Genomic DNA, 15,507 nt, shown 5'->3' with positions numbered 1-15,507 from the left:
AATGATTTTTAGACTAATTTTTCAAAAGTAAGCTTTGGGGATAGATATTAGATACTGCTCTTGTAAAGAATAGTATAAATCACATTGTTTGTATATACATCTACTAATCTTTTCTCTTTCTTTAAATGGTAGATATGCGCTAGATTTTTAACATTTTAGTTATTTGAAAAACATATTTTAAAATGCCAGTGAAGGTATTCATATGGGCACGGTGTCGGGTGGTACCCAAGGTTTGCAATATTATTTTTGGAGACGAAACCGCGAGGGCACGATACAACAACGATTATCACAATTATCGTCAAAAACTGCGTAAATTTGAATGAAATCGTCGTAGTTTTGTAAGAAAAACCACATGGTATTTAATGATTATCACGGTAATCGCAGTGATTTTCACAATATCGGGAATCATGATATATAGGTTGATAATTGTAGTGGCATGATCAATATTGATAACCATGGTTTGGATTAAAAAAATCATAAGGTATGTCAAAACTATCATAATATATCACCACAAATTCTTTTTGGTTATTTTTTACCATTTTTTTCAAAAAATTTGTAATCTCACAAAATTTTACAAACCATATCACGACGTACCAAATCTGCGTCCCAGCGACTCAAAGATTATTGCGACGATAATCACAATAGCGCAAACCCTAGTGACGTCAAGATGTTACACGCAAAGGACCTTTGCACCAATGTTTGCTAAAAGAAGTACAAATCATTGTTTGTCTATCAGCCTTGATGAAAAAAAAATCTAAAACTTAATTTAGAATTGATTTCGAGTCTTTTTATATTAGTTTATTTTTATCATTGCCTTTCAATTATTAACGATACTCATATAAAAGTTTATGTATATATTACTTTTTATTCTTTGTTCATTATTTTTTTCATCATCTCATTAATAGAGCAAAAGATGGGAGTGCTAGTATCCTTCGACAAATATAAGAAATCTAAGGCTCATGCGATTCAGGAGCCTTTGGAAGCTATAGACCGACAATGACAGCCCAACCCATTGGGAACAAGATTCACGGTGTTGCCGCGTTGGCCTCTTAAGGCCCATCCCATACTCCACATGTAAAGCCCATTAATAATCCATGCGGCCCATCTCATTTCATCCGTTTTGCGGCTGGCAAATGTCAACGTAGTGTTCTGTTCTCTCTTCAGGTCCCGGCGGCGAGATCTCCTCATGCCACTCGCGCTCGCCTCCCCTTCCCCGCTCCAGAGGAGGCAGATGAGCGGCGCGGCTCACCTGCCGAGCCGGGCGACGTCGCCTCCCAAGAGACTAGCTCGGGCCACCCCCGTCGCATCGACTCTGGCTTTGACCTTCCTACTGATTGGCGCCGCCGGCGTATTCCTCTACTCCAGCGTCACCACGTCGTCCCGGGCCGTGACCTCCACCGGCCGCGTAGACGAAGCCCGTGAATCGGGGCGGGCTCTGTTTTCTCCGACGGTGGGGTCCATAGGGGGTGCGCGTGCCATCTGGGAGCTCCCCGCGGCGCCGGCCAGGGCGGTCCTCTTCGTCGCCCACGGCTGCCACTGCCGGCCGGAGAACTTCTGGCCCCCGTCCCCGCGCTGCCCGGGGTGCGTAGGCCTGCCGGAGGACATCGCCATCACTGAACGCGCGCTACGGAGGCGGTTCGCGGTGCTGGCCCTGGCGAGCGCGAGGGAGTGCTGGTCGATGGGGCAGGAGGTGAGCGCCGCCAAGCGGGGGATCCAGTCCTGGACCGCCGAGAGGGGCCTCGGGGACCTTCCCGTGACGGCCCTTGGCGCGTCGTCCGGTGGGTACTTCGTCTCCCGGCTCGCTGCCGGGATGAAGCTCGCCGCCGTCGTCCTTATGATCGCCGAGGGCTCTTTCGGCCCGGGCGGCGTTCCGGCGGGATACCCTCCCGCAATGTTCCTGCACATGCCCAAGGACCAGCGGAGGGCGGCATTGGTGGAGAGGAATTCCAAGATGCTGCGGAGGAATGGCGTTGAGGTGAAGGAGATCCTGAGCCAGGAGCTCCCTCTAACGCCGACGATCCTGTCCGATAGGATACCGAGGCTGAACCAAGGATTGTCGGAAAGGATTTGGAGGGTGTTCAAGGAGGAAGGGTTCGTCGACGAGAGAGGGTACATGAGGAAGGATGGCCGCGCAACGCCATGGAAAGAAGCGGTGGTGAAGAGGGGGTTCTGGGAGGAGGTGTCTGGATGGGCTGAGCACATCCAGGAGGAGCTTAATCTTGCATATGGTTACCATGAGATGACGAGCTTGCACACCGATGAAATATTCGATTGGATTGAGGAGCACCTGAACTGAGGTTTGTCGTTGTTGATTGTTCTTAATCGTTCGTGAGTGTCTGACCAAAGATGAGAACTGTACTGGTTGGAGGATTGGAGGAAACGCTTCACTCTGCGACATGAGGAATTTCTGTAACATGAATGAATTAACACAGAAAAGGCAGGAGAACTTTTTTTGTGTGAAAAATAGACTTGATGTTAACAATTAACTGCCAATGGAAGATAAGAAGCAGACGCGCTTGCATATTTCAGTTGGCTCTTCTGCAGATGAAGGATAAGAGCATACGCACTAGTACATTTCTTTCAATTCAGTTGGCACTTCTGCAGAAGTGCAGATGGTAGATGGAGGATAGGAAGCATACGCACTTGTATGATTCTTTCAGTTCAGTCGGCTTGTATGATTCTTTCAGTTCAGTCGGCTCTTCGTTAATGGAGGGTAAGAAGCATAAACAATACAGAGGCAGTTTTACTCTGATCTGTGATATCAATTCTGTGTGTGTCTAGATAAATCTGTTAATGAATATTATTGTCTTGTCTCTGAGCAGTTGCACTTGGGTTCTGAATCTATTTGCCATGGTTCTCCAATTCTCAATGCGAGTTCAGTTGGGGCCCTGATTCGATTTCTGAACTCATGTTTCAGCTCGACGACTTTAGGAGGTGTTTGATCCCAAGGTCCTTTTCTAAGTCCCTGTCATATTGAATGTTTGGACACTAATTATAAATATTAAATATAGACTATTAATAAAACTCATCTCATACTCTGGACTATTTCATGAGACGAATCTATTGAGCCTAATTAGTCCATAATTAGCGAATATGATACTACAGTAAACATTTGCTAATCGTGAATTAATTAGGCTTAAAAAATTGTCTAATGAAATAGCCTTTATTTATGCGATTAGTTTTGTTATCGGTCTATATTTAATACTCCTAATTAACGTTCAAACATCCGATATGACAAGGGACTATAAAAAGTCCCTGGATCCAAACAGCCACTTAGTTTAGCGAATGTGATACTATAGTAAACATTTGCTAATCGTGGATTAATTAGGCTTAAAAAATTGTCTAATGAAATAGCCTTTATTTATGCGATTAGTTTTGTTATCGGCCTATATTTAATACTCCTAATTAACGTCAAAACATCTGATGTGACAAGGGAAAAAAAAATCCATGATCCAAACAGCCACTTATTTAGTCTCAAGGCCCTCGCGAAAATGAGCCTGCTAGTTCCTAATACGTACTTTTAGTGTCGCTGGCACAATTGCACCTCGTAATTCGTCAGTTCTGCAAGCCAATTGACAGTGTTTTGTTTCCTGCTTACAAGCCAAATAAGCGGCATACTTTAACAAGCGAACCATGTTAATGTATGTCCTGTCCGAAATTTCATCCATAGAATCCAAACCAAAAAATTCATCTATAGAAGTTAAACAATTCCGTCTGATCAATTGAGAGAGAGTGAAAAATACGGAATGTTTGTCGCTCTCTACGATTCACAGCCCAACCTGATGATGTGTGCACGTCGGAATTATCTCCCTCGGATTCTTGCCGCGCATGACGTCGTAGACCCGGAGAGGATTGAGATCCACGGCAACAACCCAAGTTACCCAACACACAAAGCGGTGCGCTTCCATAGCGGGCTCATGCGGAGTCATACCGGAGCCTTTCTCGAGAGCCTCCACCTGTGCACGCCCGCGCGGGGTCAGCAACCGTATCCGCGCGCTATATATGCAGCTGCAGCCGCTACCCTCTCCGCCGTACGCATACAACCACCTTAACTGCACTCTAGTGGAGTACGATCCGTAGTGTGTATCTGATCAAATCGACCGAGATGGTGGTGGTGGTGGTCATGGAGGCGTCCAGGAGGTGGCCGTGCGCAGCTTGGTTTATGGCCGTTCTGGCCGTCGCCGCCTTGGTTTCCTCGTCGGAGGCATACGTCTTCTACGCCGGCGGTCGCAACGGCTGGGTCGTCGACCCCGCCGAGAGCTTCAACCATTGGGCAGAGCGCAACCGGTTCCAGGTGAACGACACCATTGGTACGTGCGTCCCCTCGATCTCCTTAAATTCCTCATCGATGTGTAAACTTATACGTATTCCGATATTACACGTGCGTGTAGCACCAGGATTTTGGTTGAGGATCATTGAAGTGTGTGTACGTGCGATGTTTATTGGCTCGCAGTGTTCATGCACGACGACGAGGCCGCGGGCCCGGTGCTGCAGGTGACGGAGTCGGACTTCGACGCGTGCAACAGGGGCAGCCCGGTCCGGCGGCTCGAGGACGTCGCCGCCGGCCGCTCGGTGTTCCGGTTCGACCGGTCCGGCCCCTTCTTCTTCATCAGCGGCGACGAGGACCGGTGCCAGAAGGGGCAGAAGCTGTACATCGTCGTGATGGCGGTGCGCCCGACGAAGCCGTCCGAAGCGCCGGTGCCGGCCGGGCCTGCTGGCTCCTCCGAGTCGTCGACGTGGCCGGCGTTCCCGCCAACCGGTGCTACCGCTCCGCGCGCCCCGCCGCTCTGGGCCTCAGCGCCTGAGCACGCGCAGGCTCCGGGCAAGAGCTCGTTGGGTGATTCTGGCGGCAGGACAATGTCGCGCAGCAGCTCGCTTGGGGCGCCACCGCCGACGTCCGGTTCGGCAGGGTTGGACGGAGTGATCGCCGGTGTTGCTACTGGGGTTTTAGGGGCTTTGTTGATGATCTGAAATGTTTGTACATTGGGATTGGGCAGGACGTTCTACTTCCATGGCGAATTTACGATCTTTCAAGATATGTACAAGTCACGCTAGTACTAGTAGTTATAGTTCCATCCACAAAATAAAGAGGGCGATGTATAGCAAATGGATTGTTTTCTGAACATTCAGATATTGTTGGTCTCAACCAATAATACGTATGTGTGACAATGCTATATAGCCCGAAACCAATTAATATTTCAGCAGTGTGAAATGGTTTAGTGATTTCATCTGGTATCTCTGCCCTGAAGACTTGATGGTGAACCTAGTTAAAATTCAAAATATTTATCGACGGCTAAAGGTTTTAGTGCATGACTGGCAATACCCCCTATTTGACACATGACCGGGAATTTCTCTATTTGGAGCCATGGGTAGAACTAAACGGCACCCCATGGGGAGGAACCAAGGGAGAAACAATCTCCCAACACTACACTAAAAATGATTTTTGCACTCGATTCACGGCGCGTGACAACTCAGCGCACCCGCTAAGGTGGGAAATTTAACCATTTGTCACTCTTACGAGTAGTCTTAATCTCACGTATCTATGACATGTAGGCCCAGACCCACATGTCATAGACACATGTGAGTGGCAAAAAGTTAATATCACTTATAAGAAATGGCAAATAGTTAAATGCTCCTAATAAGGTGGCTATGGCAGTGACGGCTAGATCCAACCGCGTGAATCTAGGAAAGCCAGATCGAACGATGATGACCTCAGGAGGCCGGGTCCGACGAAGGTGGCTACAACGACAACAGGTATGGGGTCTCATGGATGCAGCGAAGGTGACAGCCACCGGTGGGATTATGAGATTCCCTAGCCTCCCTCTAAACTAGGGATTCACCTTAGTCATCTTACTAAAAATTTCTTCCTTTGTCCATATCCTCACCCGGAACCTAATATGACATTAGATTTACATGTGCCACAGACAATAAGTTCGTTAACAGAGAATAAGGTTGGAGCTCAAATATCTTACAGGTCAGAAGGTTGTGAAATCTATTATATATAAAGTAATAGAAAAAGAAGCTTCCACGTTAATCGAAAAAAATAGGTGAAAAAAGAAAAAATCAATCAGATAAAAGGAAAAAAAACAATCGGGTAGCAATAAAATCAATCGGATAGCACATTAGTGGCATGTAATTAATGTTCCGTTCGGCTTTGCTTTGGCAAATTGGTTCACGACAGCTTTAATCAATCGGACATTGGAGATAACGTTATTTTTTAAATCGGACAAGGAAAAAAGATCAATTAATAATAAAGAAAATAACAAAAAGAGTCCATGCGTAATAAAGTTTAGAAAATCTAAATCTCGGATAAAAATTTTTTAAGTCACTGATATTGAGGAAAGAGTCCATATATAAATACAAGTTGGAAATCTCGAATTAAAATTTTTAAAATAATTGATATTAAGGAAAGAGTCCATCTATAAATACAATTTGAAAATATCTAAAAACCACGTTTACTCTCACATACTGGAAAATCCCATATTAATCGAAGAAAATAATAAATAAAAAAGAAAAGATAATATTTTTTTTGAATCTGACAAGAAAAGGAAAAAATCCGAAGCGTTACGAGGATGTGGATTTTTAAAATAACTGATATCGAGGGAAAAGTCAATTTATAAAATACAATTTAAAAATATTTAAAAACCACGTTTGCTCTCGCGGGCTAGAAAACCCCACATTAATCGAAGAAAAATAATAGATAAAAAAGAAAAGATAACATTTTTTTGGAAGATCAATTGGAAAAAAAACTTTGTCTCTCACATGCTAGAAATTTAAACATTAATCGAAAAAAATAGGAGAGGAAAAAAAAAGAAAAGATCAATCGGACAAGAGAAAAAAATCAATAGGATAGATCAGGTTTTCTTATAGAATCTTGATCAATAGCAATAAAAAAATCTCATATCCTGATCAATAGCAATAAAAAAAAGAAAAGATCAGTCAAGAACACATAAATCGGACATCAGAGAAAAACAAAAGTAAAAGATCAATCGAACAAAAGAAAAAATATCAATAGGATATTTTAAGTTTTCTTAAAAAAAATCCTGATCAATATAAGAGAAAATAAAAAGAGAGAAGAACGGTTTCTTTTGAATCGGACAATGAAAATTAAAGAAAGATAATGTTATTTTTTACGATCTGACAAGGAAAGAAAAGATCAATTAAAACTAATAAAAAGAGTTCATGCGTAATAAAGTATAGAAAAATTGAAATATCGAATAAATTTTTTTTAAGTAATTGATATTAAGGGAAGAGTGTATGTATAAATAGAATTTGGAAATCTTGGATTAAAAAAATAAAATAATTAATATCAAGGGACGAGTCCATCTATAAATAAAATTTGGAAATATCTAAAATTCCGGTTAAAAAGAATCGTATTATAAATATAATTTTAGAATAAAATAAAAAACAATAAAAAGAGTCCATGTGTAAATATTGTTTAGAAAATTTCAAATCTTGGATTAAAAGTTTTAAAATAATTGATATTGAGGGAAAAGTCCATCTATAAATATAATTTGCAAAGATCTAAAATTTTAGTTAAAAATTGGAAAAATTAAGAGGAAGTGTTCATTCATAAATATAATTTAGAAGTATCTATACTCTGAATTATAAATTAAATATTATGCAGGAAAGAGTTTATGTACCAGTACTATTTAGAATAAAGGTAAACGAGGTTTCATGTAAAAATATAATTAGAAAAATTTAAATTAGAATTAAACAATTAAAAAGTAATTATTATTTACATAAGAGACCTTATAACTATAGTTTATAACGATCCTAGCAGCGCATATGCGTGGGCCATCATGCTAGTTGATTATTAGAAAAACTCTGTTAACTGATGGTTAGTAAATGCGAAAAAGAAGAAAAAGAAGAAATGCTCTCATACTGTCAGACATGGGCTAGGCCGGAAGTCTCAATGGCTGGCCGAACAGGCCCCTATCTTCCCCATCATCCCATGTGTGTGTATAATAGGAGCAGATACCATCTGCTCGCTCCCACGCTCGGACGCTCCCATCCAGCCGCGGAGCCGCCTCTACCCAACGCCTCTCCGCTTTTCAAATTCAAAATCCGAATTCTGGGGGACAGTGCCTACTCGCATCCATCCCATGGCGACCAACGCGTTCTCGTCGCCGGCGACGGGGAGGACACCGAACCCCAAGGCCGCGCCGTCCCCTTCCACCAGACGGGCCGCAGATTCGGTGGCGGCGGCCGCTGCTGCCGCGGCAGCGTCGGACTCGAAGGCGCGGTTCGAGGCGTACAACCGGTTGCAGGCCGCGGCGGTGGCGTTCGGCGAGAAGCTCCCGATCCCCGAGATTGTGGCCATCGGCGGCCAATCGGACGGGAAGAGCTCCCTCCTGGAGGCCCTCCTCGGCTTCCGCTTCAACGTCCGCGAGGTCGAGATGGGGACCCGCCGCCCCCTCGTCCTCCAGATGGTCCACGACCCCACCGCCCTCGATCCACGGTGCCGCTTCCAGGTGTGTGTGCCTCTTCTTCCCGTAGGGTTCGCCCTCCTCGCCTCTCTCATGTCAAGCCTAGTCGAGCGAAAGGTTCATCAGCCTGGTTTGTTTCAGGAGGAGGACTCGGAGGAGTACGGGAGCCCCATGGTTCTGGCCACAGCCATCGCCGACCTCATCAAGCAGCGGACTGAGGCTCACCTCAGGAAGATTCAGGCCGCAGTCTCGTCCAAGCCCATCGTCATGAGGGCGGAGTACGCTTACTGTCCCAACCTCACCATCATTGACACTCCAGGTTTCGTGCTTAAGGTAGGTACAGGTGAAATTAGGACTTTTCATACCTCAGTTAAAATGGTTGCTTGTTATCTTACGACTTCTCACACCTGAATGAACAAATTGCTTATTATATTGTGACTTCTCATACCTCAATGAAGAAGATTGCATTGCTTGGTCTGTCAGTAATGTTCTTAGGGCGGTCGTTTAGTCTGTTCTAGCTAATTGATAGATTTGTTGTATTTTTTTAGGCTAAGAAAGGTGAGCCAGAGAGTACTCCAGAAGAGATTTTGTCAATGGTGAAGTCACTAGCGAGCCCACCCCACCGCCTCCTTCTGTTCCTCCAGCAAAGCAGTGTTGAGTGGTGCTCGTCACTCTGGTTGGATGCTATTAGAGATATTGATCCCACTTTCAGGCGCACAATGATCGTCATCTCCAAGTTTGATAACCGTCTCAAGGTATTCCTTCAGAACAATCAACATCTGTACATAGGGCTGGGCAATCGGTTAGTGCAATCTATTCGGTTTTTTAATATTTCGGTTTTTATTATTGAAAACCGAAATTTACACTGGAAAATTATTAACCAAACCTAAATAACCGAATTATTTCGGTTATTGGCTAAAAACCAAAATTATTAACAGATCTTTATAAGATTAGTCGTTATAGTTTCACCGATAAAATGGCAACAATAAGTTCAAAACACCATGAATAATAGACCGATAGTTATAGACTCACGGAAGGAGACTGAGGAGTAGAGGTTGCATCGCATATTCACACTTGCCTATTGGGTTGAGCTAGGCCGCAACTTACAGAATACGAACTAGTGAGGTGTAAGTTCAGTTAATTTGGTTATTTCGGTTTCTAAAAATAAAAACTGATTAAAAAACCAAAAACCGAAAACCGAACTAATTAATTTTTAAAACCAATTTAAAAACCGGAAACCGAAATAACCGTATAAATCGGTTATTCCGGTTCGGTTTTCGGTGAATTCCCTATCTGCACATAAGATTCAATTACGTCTTCTGTGTGAGCTATTCCGTATGATTTGTACTGACATCGTGCCTTATGAAACCGTGTCTGTCTTGACCATTTGAAGGAATTTACGGAACGTTGGGAGGTCGATAGCTACTTGAGCGCAAGTGGGTATCTGGGGGATAATATACACCCATTCTTCGTGGCTCTTCCAAAGGATCGTGGAACAATCTCCAATGAAGAGTTCCGGAGGCAAATTTGCCAGGTTGATATCGATGTGTTGCGTCACTTGAGAGACAGTGTTAAGGGTGGCTTCAATGAAGAGAAATATGGACCATACATTGGGTTCAGCTGTCTCAAGAAGTACCTGGAATCTGAACTTCAGAAGAGGTACAAAGAAGCAGCTCCAGCAACCCTGGCATTGTTAGAGCAGAGATGCAGTGAAGTCTCAATGGACCTATCCAGACTGGACTCCAAATTGGAAGCTACATCTGATGTCTCTCAGCTGAGAAGATCAGCTATGCTTCATGCTGCTAATATCTGCACGCATTTGGTACGTACAGAACCCACATTCTAACCTTAACATCTCTTCTAAAAACTCTAGAACTAATTGAAATTATACTCTCTTATCATAGCGTGCACTACTTGATGGAGCAGCTGATCCAGCACCAGAGCTATGGGGGAAAACTACAGAAGAGGAACAAATGCATAGTGGTATAGGCAGCTGGCCTGGCATTAACATATCTGTAAAACCTCCCAACTCGAGTCTTAAGTTATATGGCGGTGCAGCTTTTGAAAGAGTAATGCATGAGTTCCGCTGTGCAACATACTCAATGGAGTGCCCACAAGTTTCAAGGGAGAAGGTGTGTTTAAATTCAACCTACATATGTATACAAGAAGTTAAATGGAAGATTTCTTAATTTGTTATACTGATACCATCAGGTTGCAAACATACTACTTGCCCATGCTGGAAGAGGTGGGAGTAGTGGGTTGACTGAGGCAGCAGCCGAGATAGCACGTGCAGCCGCACGATCATGGCTTGCTCCTCTTATTGATACAGCATGTGATCGTCTGGCATTTGTCCTACAAAGTCTATTTGACCTAGCAATGGAGCGATGCCGCTATCAAGACTCAAAATGTAAGTTCTGGATGTCTCTGCAGGGGTTCATCTCACTTACTACAATTACATGCTGACAATTTAGATGAGTAATTTTTAAACCGATCATGGTCATGTTTTGTGATTTCTAGAAACTCTTTGCAGTTTGCTCAGTTTCACAGTCAGACAAGATGAAAAGACGCTACTATTAGTAGTTTTTGCTCTCTGGAACACAATATCGGAAGAAAATATATATTTCATCTTTTTTTCTCACCAACGTTGTGCAATTAATTATCTGAATTCCTCTACTTTATGTAACATGTGTTTTTGCTATTACTTGCGATCACTTTCTTTATGCAAAATTTATATTATCAATTATCTTGTTGGTGTCTGCTGGTGTGCTACTCTTTTTGTTGATATTGCTATGAATCACTTGTTATTCGCGTTTATCTCTTCAAACTTTATGTCTTAATCTGACATATGATCTTTGTCATTTTTATGTTGTAAGAAGTCAACAAGATCTCATTATTTTCACCTTTTGCATGGAACTATAGCTGAGCTTTTGCATATGTCAGAAGTCAATTGGAGTACACCAATTTGTTAAATCGTTTTCATACTTTTTTTGTATTTTCCCTGGCAGATCACCAAAATGTTGAAGACATGGATGGATATGTCGGCTTCCTTGCTGCTCTCCGCTGTTCATACTATAAGTTTGTCAAGGACTTGTCCAAGCAATGCAAACAGATAGTGCGGCATCACCTTGATTCAGTTACAAGTCCCTACTCCCATATTTGTTATGAGAACGATTTCCTTAGTGGTGTTGGGTCTGTAGCAAACTCCATGCACAGGTTTAACCACTTCCCGGGAGTCACATCTTTTGACCTATCAGACAGTGGTTCTGCCCTTGAAGAAGCTCAGGAGAATGTGCCACCAAAGGATCATCAACATATGACACCACCTGCTAAAGGAAATGAGCCAAAGGAAGTTCTGAGAGAAAGCCAGCTGACGGTTCCTGAGACACCTTCTCCTGATCTTCCAGTTGATATGAATGGTGGTAAGAAGAAAGACAACGGGAACTTGAATGATGGTGGTGCAAGAAAAAGACATGCAAGGATGGCAGCATATGCAAACAGGAATCATCATAACAATGTGGTTGGTGCTGATGATCTTGGCTCAAAACAAGGGTCATCGTACTCGAGCATATGCTCAATATCTGCTCAGTATTTCGCCAAAATGCGAGAAGTCCTAATTGAAAGGAATGTACCCTCCGCATTGAACTCTGGATTCCTGACCCCCTGGTATGCCTGAACTTCTAACTATGTTAATACACATTTTGTTCTCTTTCTGCCTGTTCAATTTGGTAGTAACCATATGAATTTTTAAACTACTACAATTGATCTAGGTCTAGGCTGATGAGTTGTCTGCTGTCATCGATGTATTTATCTAGCTGAGCACATATGATCACAAATACATCAAGGACTTCCCCTTCTAAGATGTGCATCAAACACTTCCATAACCCCGAAATTCCATGTTCACCATGGTTCCTGTGATACTGTCTCTTGGCAGTAAATGAGTGATATATTTGGATTTTGAGGAATAACCATCTGAAGCACTATTAGTTAATCGATAAAGCAAAATGTAGAATACTACGCCATAAGTATAGTAGATAGTATTATATGTGAATTGTATATATTTCTGGCATGGCTGCTAGGGCTAGCCTGCTACTGCACATATAATTATTTTTTTTTTGAAACAACTCCACATATAATTATTGATAGCATCGTTGATAGATGCTAGCCTTTTAAATTTGTGCGCCTATCCAGTATACGTGTGTTTTGTCCTTCACTGATATGCACTCAACTTATACAATGCAGTCGTGAGCGGTTGTTTTTGGCACTTGGCTTCGAGCTGTTTGCTGTCAACGACGATAGGTTCATGGACATGTTCGTGGCACCTGGTGCAGTTGATGCTATCCAGAACGAGCGTCAATCTCTGCTGAAACGTCAAAAGATTCTGTTGTCCTGTTTGAATGAGTTTAAGAACATATCTCGGACCCTGTAACGGAGATCTTTTCTGGATGATAGATCGGAGTTCTTGGTGAGTTTCTGTTTCTGTTCGGCATTCTTTCGCCCCATGCTTCTGTCGTTATTACAAGTAGTTTCTGTTGTCAAATTCCTTATTGACATGTTGTACCTCTTCTCATGTGTTCAACATTGATAGCCTACTTGCTAGAAAATTGGCTATGATTGGCAAATATAGATTAAAACGGCAACTTGTAGATGATTTGATGATCTCAAATCGTACCAGTGTGTGCACAGCTACTACACAACCGATATACAAATCATCTTAGGATACAACACCATCGATATTGCCCTTTTGCTCTGTTGCTTTGTAATTGTATATGCAGCGGGGTGGTCTGGTTGGGCTGTTTCTTATTAATTTGAGTTGAGTTGTGTATGGGTGCACCATCGAACCAATTCAACAGATTTGGTCACGAGGTGAAGTGTGCAGAGGTGCACTTAATAAATATATACCCCGTTGTTAGTTGGAGTTGATGACTCCCTGTATCCGTCTATCTCACCGTATTTTCAACTGTCCTCCTGTCATCAGCATGAAAAATCGCCGAGATCAGGCAACATCTTCTGCTTTCGTTCCCATTTCTCTTTCATGCTCCCCACTTTCTTCCATTTACTTACAACTGTATTTTCTTGTGAGTTAAGCCATTGTCCTCTGTTACTTACTTCCAAGTAGCTCGTTTGGGAGTAACTGTCTAGCGGTCTAGCTCTATCTGGTAAGAAAGGCCTGCCTACTTAGCTCACTTGCTGCGGCAAGAGTGTTTGGCAGGCCTGTGGACCACGCTGAACCGGACCAGATCTGCTTATCATATTCGTGCTCTACCTTAGCGTTGCAGCTTGATGTAAATCTCAAGCACCCAACTACCCCGTTGATAACTTGATTTGTCTTTGCTGGTTCCTTTACGGATGGTGGCCCTCTCCTGCCATTTCCCTTCAAATTAAATCTTGCATAATTTAGCAGCTATGAAAAAGAAACACCGTTATCATGGGTTAATACACTAGAAGCTTGTGTACCTGTCCGAAGGGAATGTCTTCCTGGGAATCGATGCCATTCTCGAGTGAGTGGCCAACAATTCTTTCTTCCCTAGTCTGTTCGTCTGGTCAATGATTGGTGGTGTCGCCGGTTTCACCATTTTCGCAAATCATGGAGAAAGAAAATCAGTTGGCTTAGAGATGTGTCCGTCTATTGTACGTATCAGGTGCCCACCATGCTGTTCGATTCTGTCACGGTTGTGCGTTAGTTCGCAGCCAGAGTATGGAATCCCAGTATTCCTCGAATTACCCTCGAAGAACAATTCAAATAAAAACTAAAGGGCAACAAGGGCAACTTTCTGGTACATTTTATTTGTAGTACTACTAATAAAAAAATATTTTTTACTTTGTTAATTACTTGATTAACAATATTTTGTAATTTTGTTTTTTTTTTGCAATAAATATCACAATAAAAATGATGATATTACCACTTTAAATTTTTACTGCACTTAATATTGTTGGTAGTATAATTTAATCACAGTCGTTCAATAAAAATAGATCAGCAGTATGGATTAAATTCTACTATAAATAAAATGCACCGGAGTCAGTCACATAACTAAATTCTTAACTGGTAGCTGGAGAAAGAAGTTCAAATTTTAATTTTAATCTATATCCATTCTGATATACAATTACCTCATAACCGGACTCTGTCCATGGGGCTGGTTACTGCTGATTCCTTTGAATCTTAGTCTCAGCTCATATGAGTATATGACTATCCTACACGTGTGAAGATGTGTCCCCCTTTGATATCAGTTGAAATTTATGGATTGATAGTTATTTAATTTTTGTGATAGTTATTCTAGGGTATATATAACCAATGAATCAACTCCTGCAGAGTTGAAAAGTTGTTTTAGGAACGTATTCTAGCGAAATTTTATATAGAAACACAACATTTAGGAGTTAAAGAAACATATAAATGAAAATCCATAATCCATAATCAAAGAAGAACACGGCCACAATCTGTCTTTCAAGCTCACAACTCATTTGCTATCTGAAGCCATCCCGAACAAAACCTTCAATTATACTACATCTATATATCTCCCATCTTCAAAGAAAGAAAAACAAATACTCCTACGACCACCGTCCCAAAAAAAGACAATTTTTTGGTTTTTGGATAGAATTATACTCTTCATTTTATTTGAAAATTTTCTATGATTAATATTTTTATTGTTATTACATGATAAAACATAAATAATACTTTACATATGACTAATTTTTTTTAATTTTTTAATAAATTTTTCAAATAAAACAGATGATCAAACGCTGAACATATAAAATCCAGAATTTTTTTTTTTGACGTAGTAGTACCTGCTTGTACATTGGATTCTACCCGTTCCATGCCTTACAGGGGACAGTGAGGTGATGGTGTCTGGTGAGTCCAACTGTGCGGGGGAGGGGAGTGAGTGAGTGACACAGGGTGAGCAACTGAGCATAACTAAAAGACAGAAGAACTGGTGCTGGATTTTCGCAGTCACCAGATGGGCATCTCATCTTCCACTTGTGTGGTCCTATGGATCGATGGCGTGCAGGATCGCATGATGGAGCCGAAGAAGCTGCAGTAGAGGCAACAAATCAACTGCTGCATGATCCTTACCCGGTTGCGTTG

The 15,507-nt window shown here is 42.3% G+C and overlaps 3 protein-coding genes across 4 annotated transcripts; all 3 read left to right on the top strand.

Moving 5' to 3' along the window:
* Positions 1–1,175: 1,175 nt before the first annotated feature.
* LOC102711122 lies at positions 1,176–3,019 on the top strand. Its single transcript, XM_040528449.1, has one exon. The coding sequence runs from the start codon at positions 1,187–1,189 to the stop codon at positions 2,294–2,296; it is 1,110 nt and encodes a 369-aa protein (XP_040384383.1). The 5' UTR covers positions 1,176–1,186; the 3' UTR covers positions 2,297–3,019.
* A 1,023-nt stretch (positions 3,020–4,042) lies between these two features.
* LOC102714236 (early nodulin-like protein 1) lies at positions 4,043–5,274 on the top strand. The gene is made up of 2 exons (XM_006644639.3): positions 4,043–4,310; positions 4,454–5,274. Exons 1-2 carry the CDS (start codon positions 4,106–4,108, stop codon positions 4,969–4,971), a joined length of 723 nt encoding a protein of 240 aa, XP_006644702.3. The 5' UTR covers positions 4,043–4,105; the 3' UTR covers positions 4,972–5,274.
* A 2,821-nt stretch (positions 5,275–8,095) lies between these two features.
* On the top strand, positions 8,096–13,060 carry LOC102710839 (dynamin-related protein 5A). 2 transcript variants are annotated; one of them, XM_015838539.2, is made up of 8 exons: positions 8,096–8,474; positions 8,571–8,762; positions 8,978–9,184; positions 9,823–10,251; positions 10,334–10,561; positions 10,641–10,836; positions 11,435–12,092; positions 12,669–13,060. In XM_015838539.2, the coding sequence occupies exons 1-8, from the start codon at positions 8,106–8,108 to the stop codon at positions 12,853–12,855; spliced, it is 2,466 nt and encodes an 821-aa protein (XP_015694025.2). In that variant the 5' UTR covers positions 8,096–8,105; the 3' UTR covers positions 12,856–13,060. The 2 variants fall into 2 exon arrangements, with proteins under 2 accessions (XP_015694025.2, XP_040381551.1); XM_040525617.1 differs by having other exon boundaries at positions 8,096–8,762.
* The last annotated feature ends 2,447 nt before the right edge of the window (positions 13,061–15,507 follow it).

Source organism: Oryza brachyantha, chromosome 1, assembly GCF_000231095.2.
Source record: "Oryza brachyantha chromosome 1, ObraRS2, whole genome shotgun sequence".
In the NCBI taxonomy this organism is placed as follows: Eukaryota; Viridiplantae; Streptophyta; class Magnoliopsida; order Poales; family Poaceae; genus Oryza; species Oryza brachyantha.
The sequence above is the reverse complement of the archived record's forward strand: the minus strand, read 5'-3'. Positions and strand labels throughout refer to the sequence as shown.

Excerpts from the sequence above, each read along its gene's own strand:
- LOC102714236 (XM_006644639.3), top strand. The coding sequence starts at position 4,106 with ATGGTGGTGGTGGTGGTCATGGAGGCGTCCAGGAGGTGGCCGTGCGCA. Across the intron at positions 4,311-4,453 it reads CCAGGTGAACGACACCATTG|TGTTCATGCACGACGACGAG; the intron begins GTACGTGCGTCC and ends ATTGGCTCGCAG.
- LOC102710839 (XM_040525617.1), top strand. The coding sequence starts at position 8,106 with ATGGCGACCAACGCGTTCTCGTCGCCGGCGACGGGGAGGACACCGAAC. Across the intron at positions 10,252-10,333 it reads CTAATATCTGCACGCATTTG|CGTGCACTACTTGATGGAGC; the intron begins GTACGTACAGAA and ends CTCTTATCATAG. Across the intron at positions 10,562-10,640 it reads CACAAGTTTCAAGGGAGAAG|GTTGCAAACATACTACTTGC; the intron begins GTGTGTTTAAAT and ends TGATACCATCAG.
- LOC102711122 (XM_040528449.1), top strand. The coding sequence starts at position 1,187 with ATGCCACTCGCGCTCGCCTCCCCTTCCCCGCTCCAGAGGAGGCAGATG.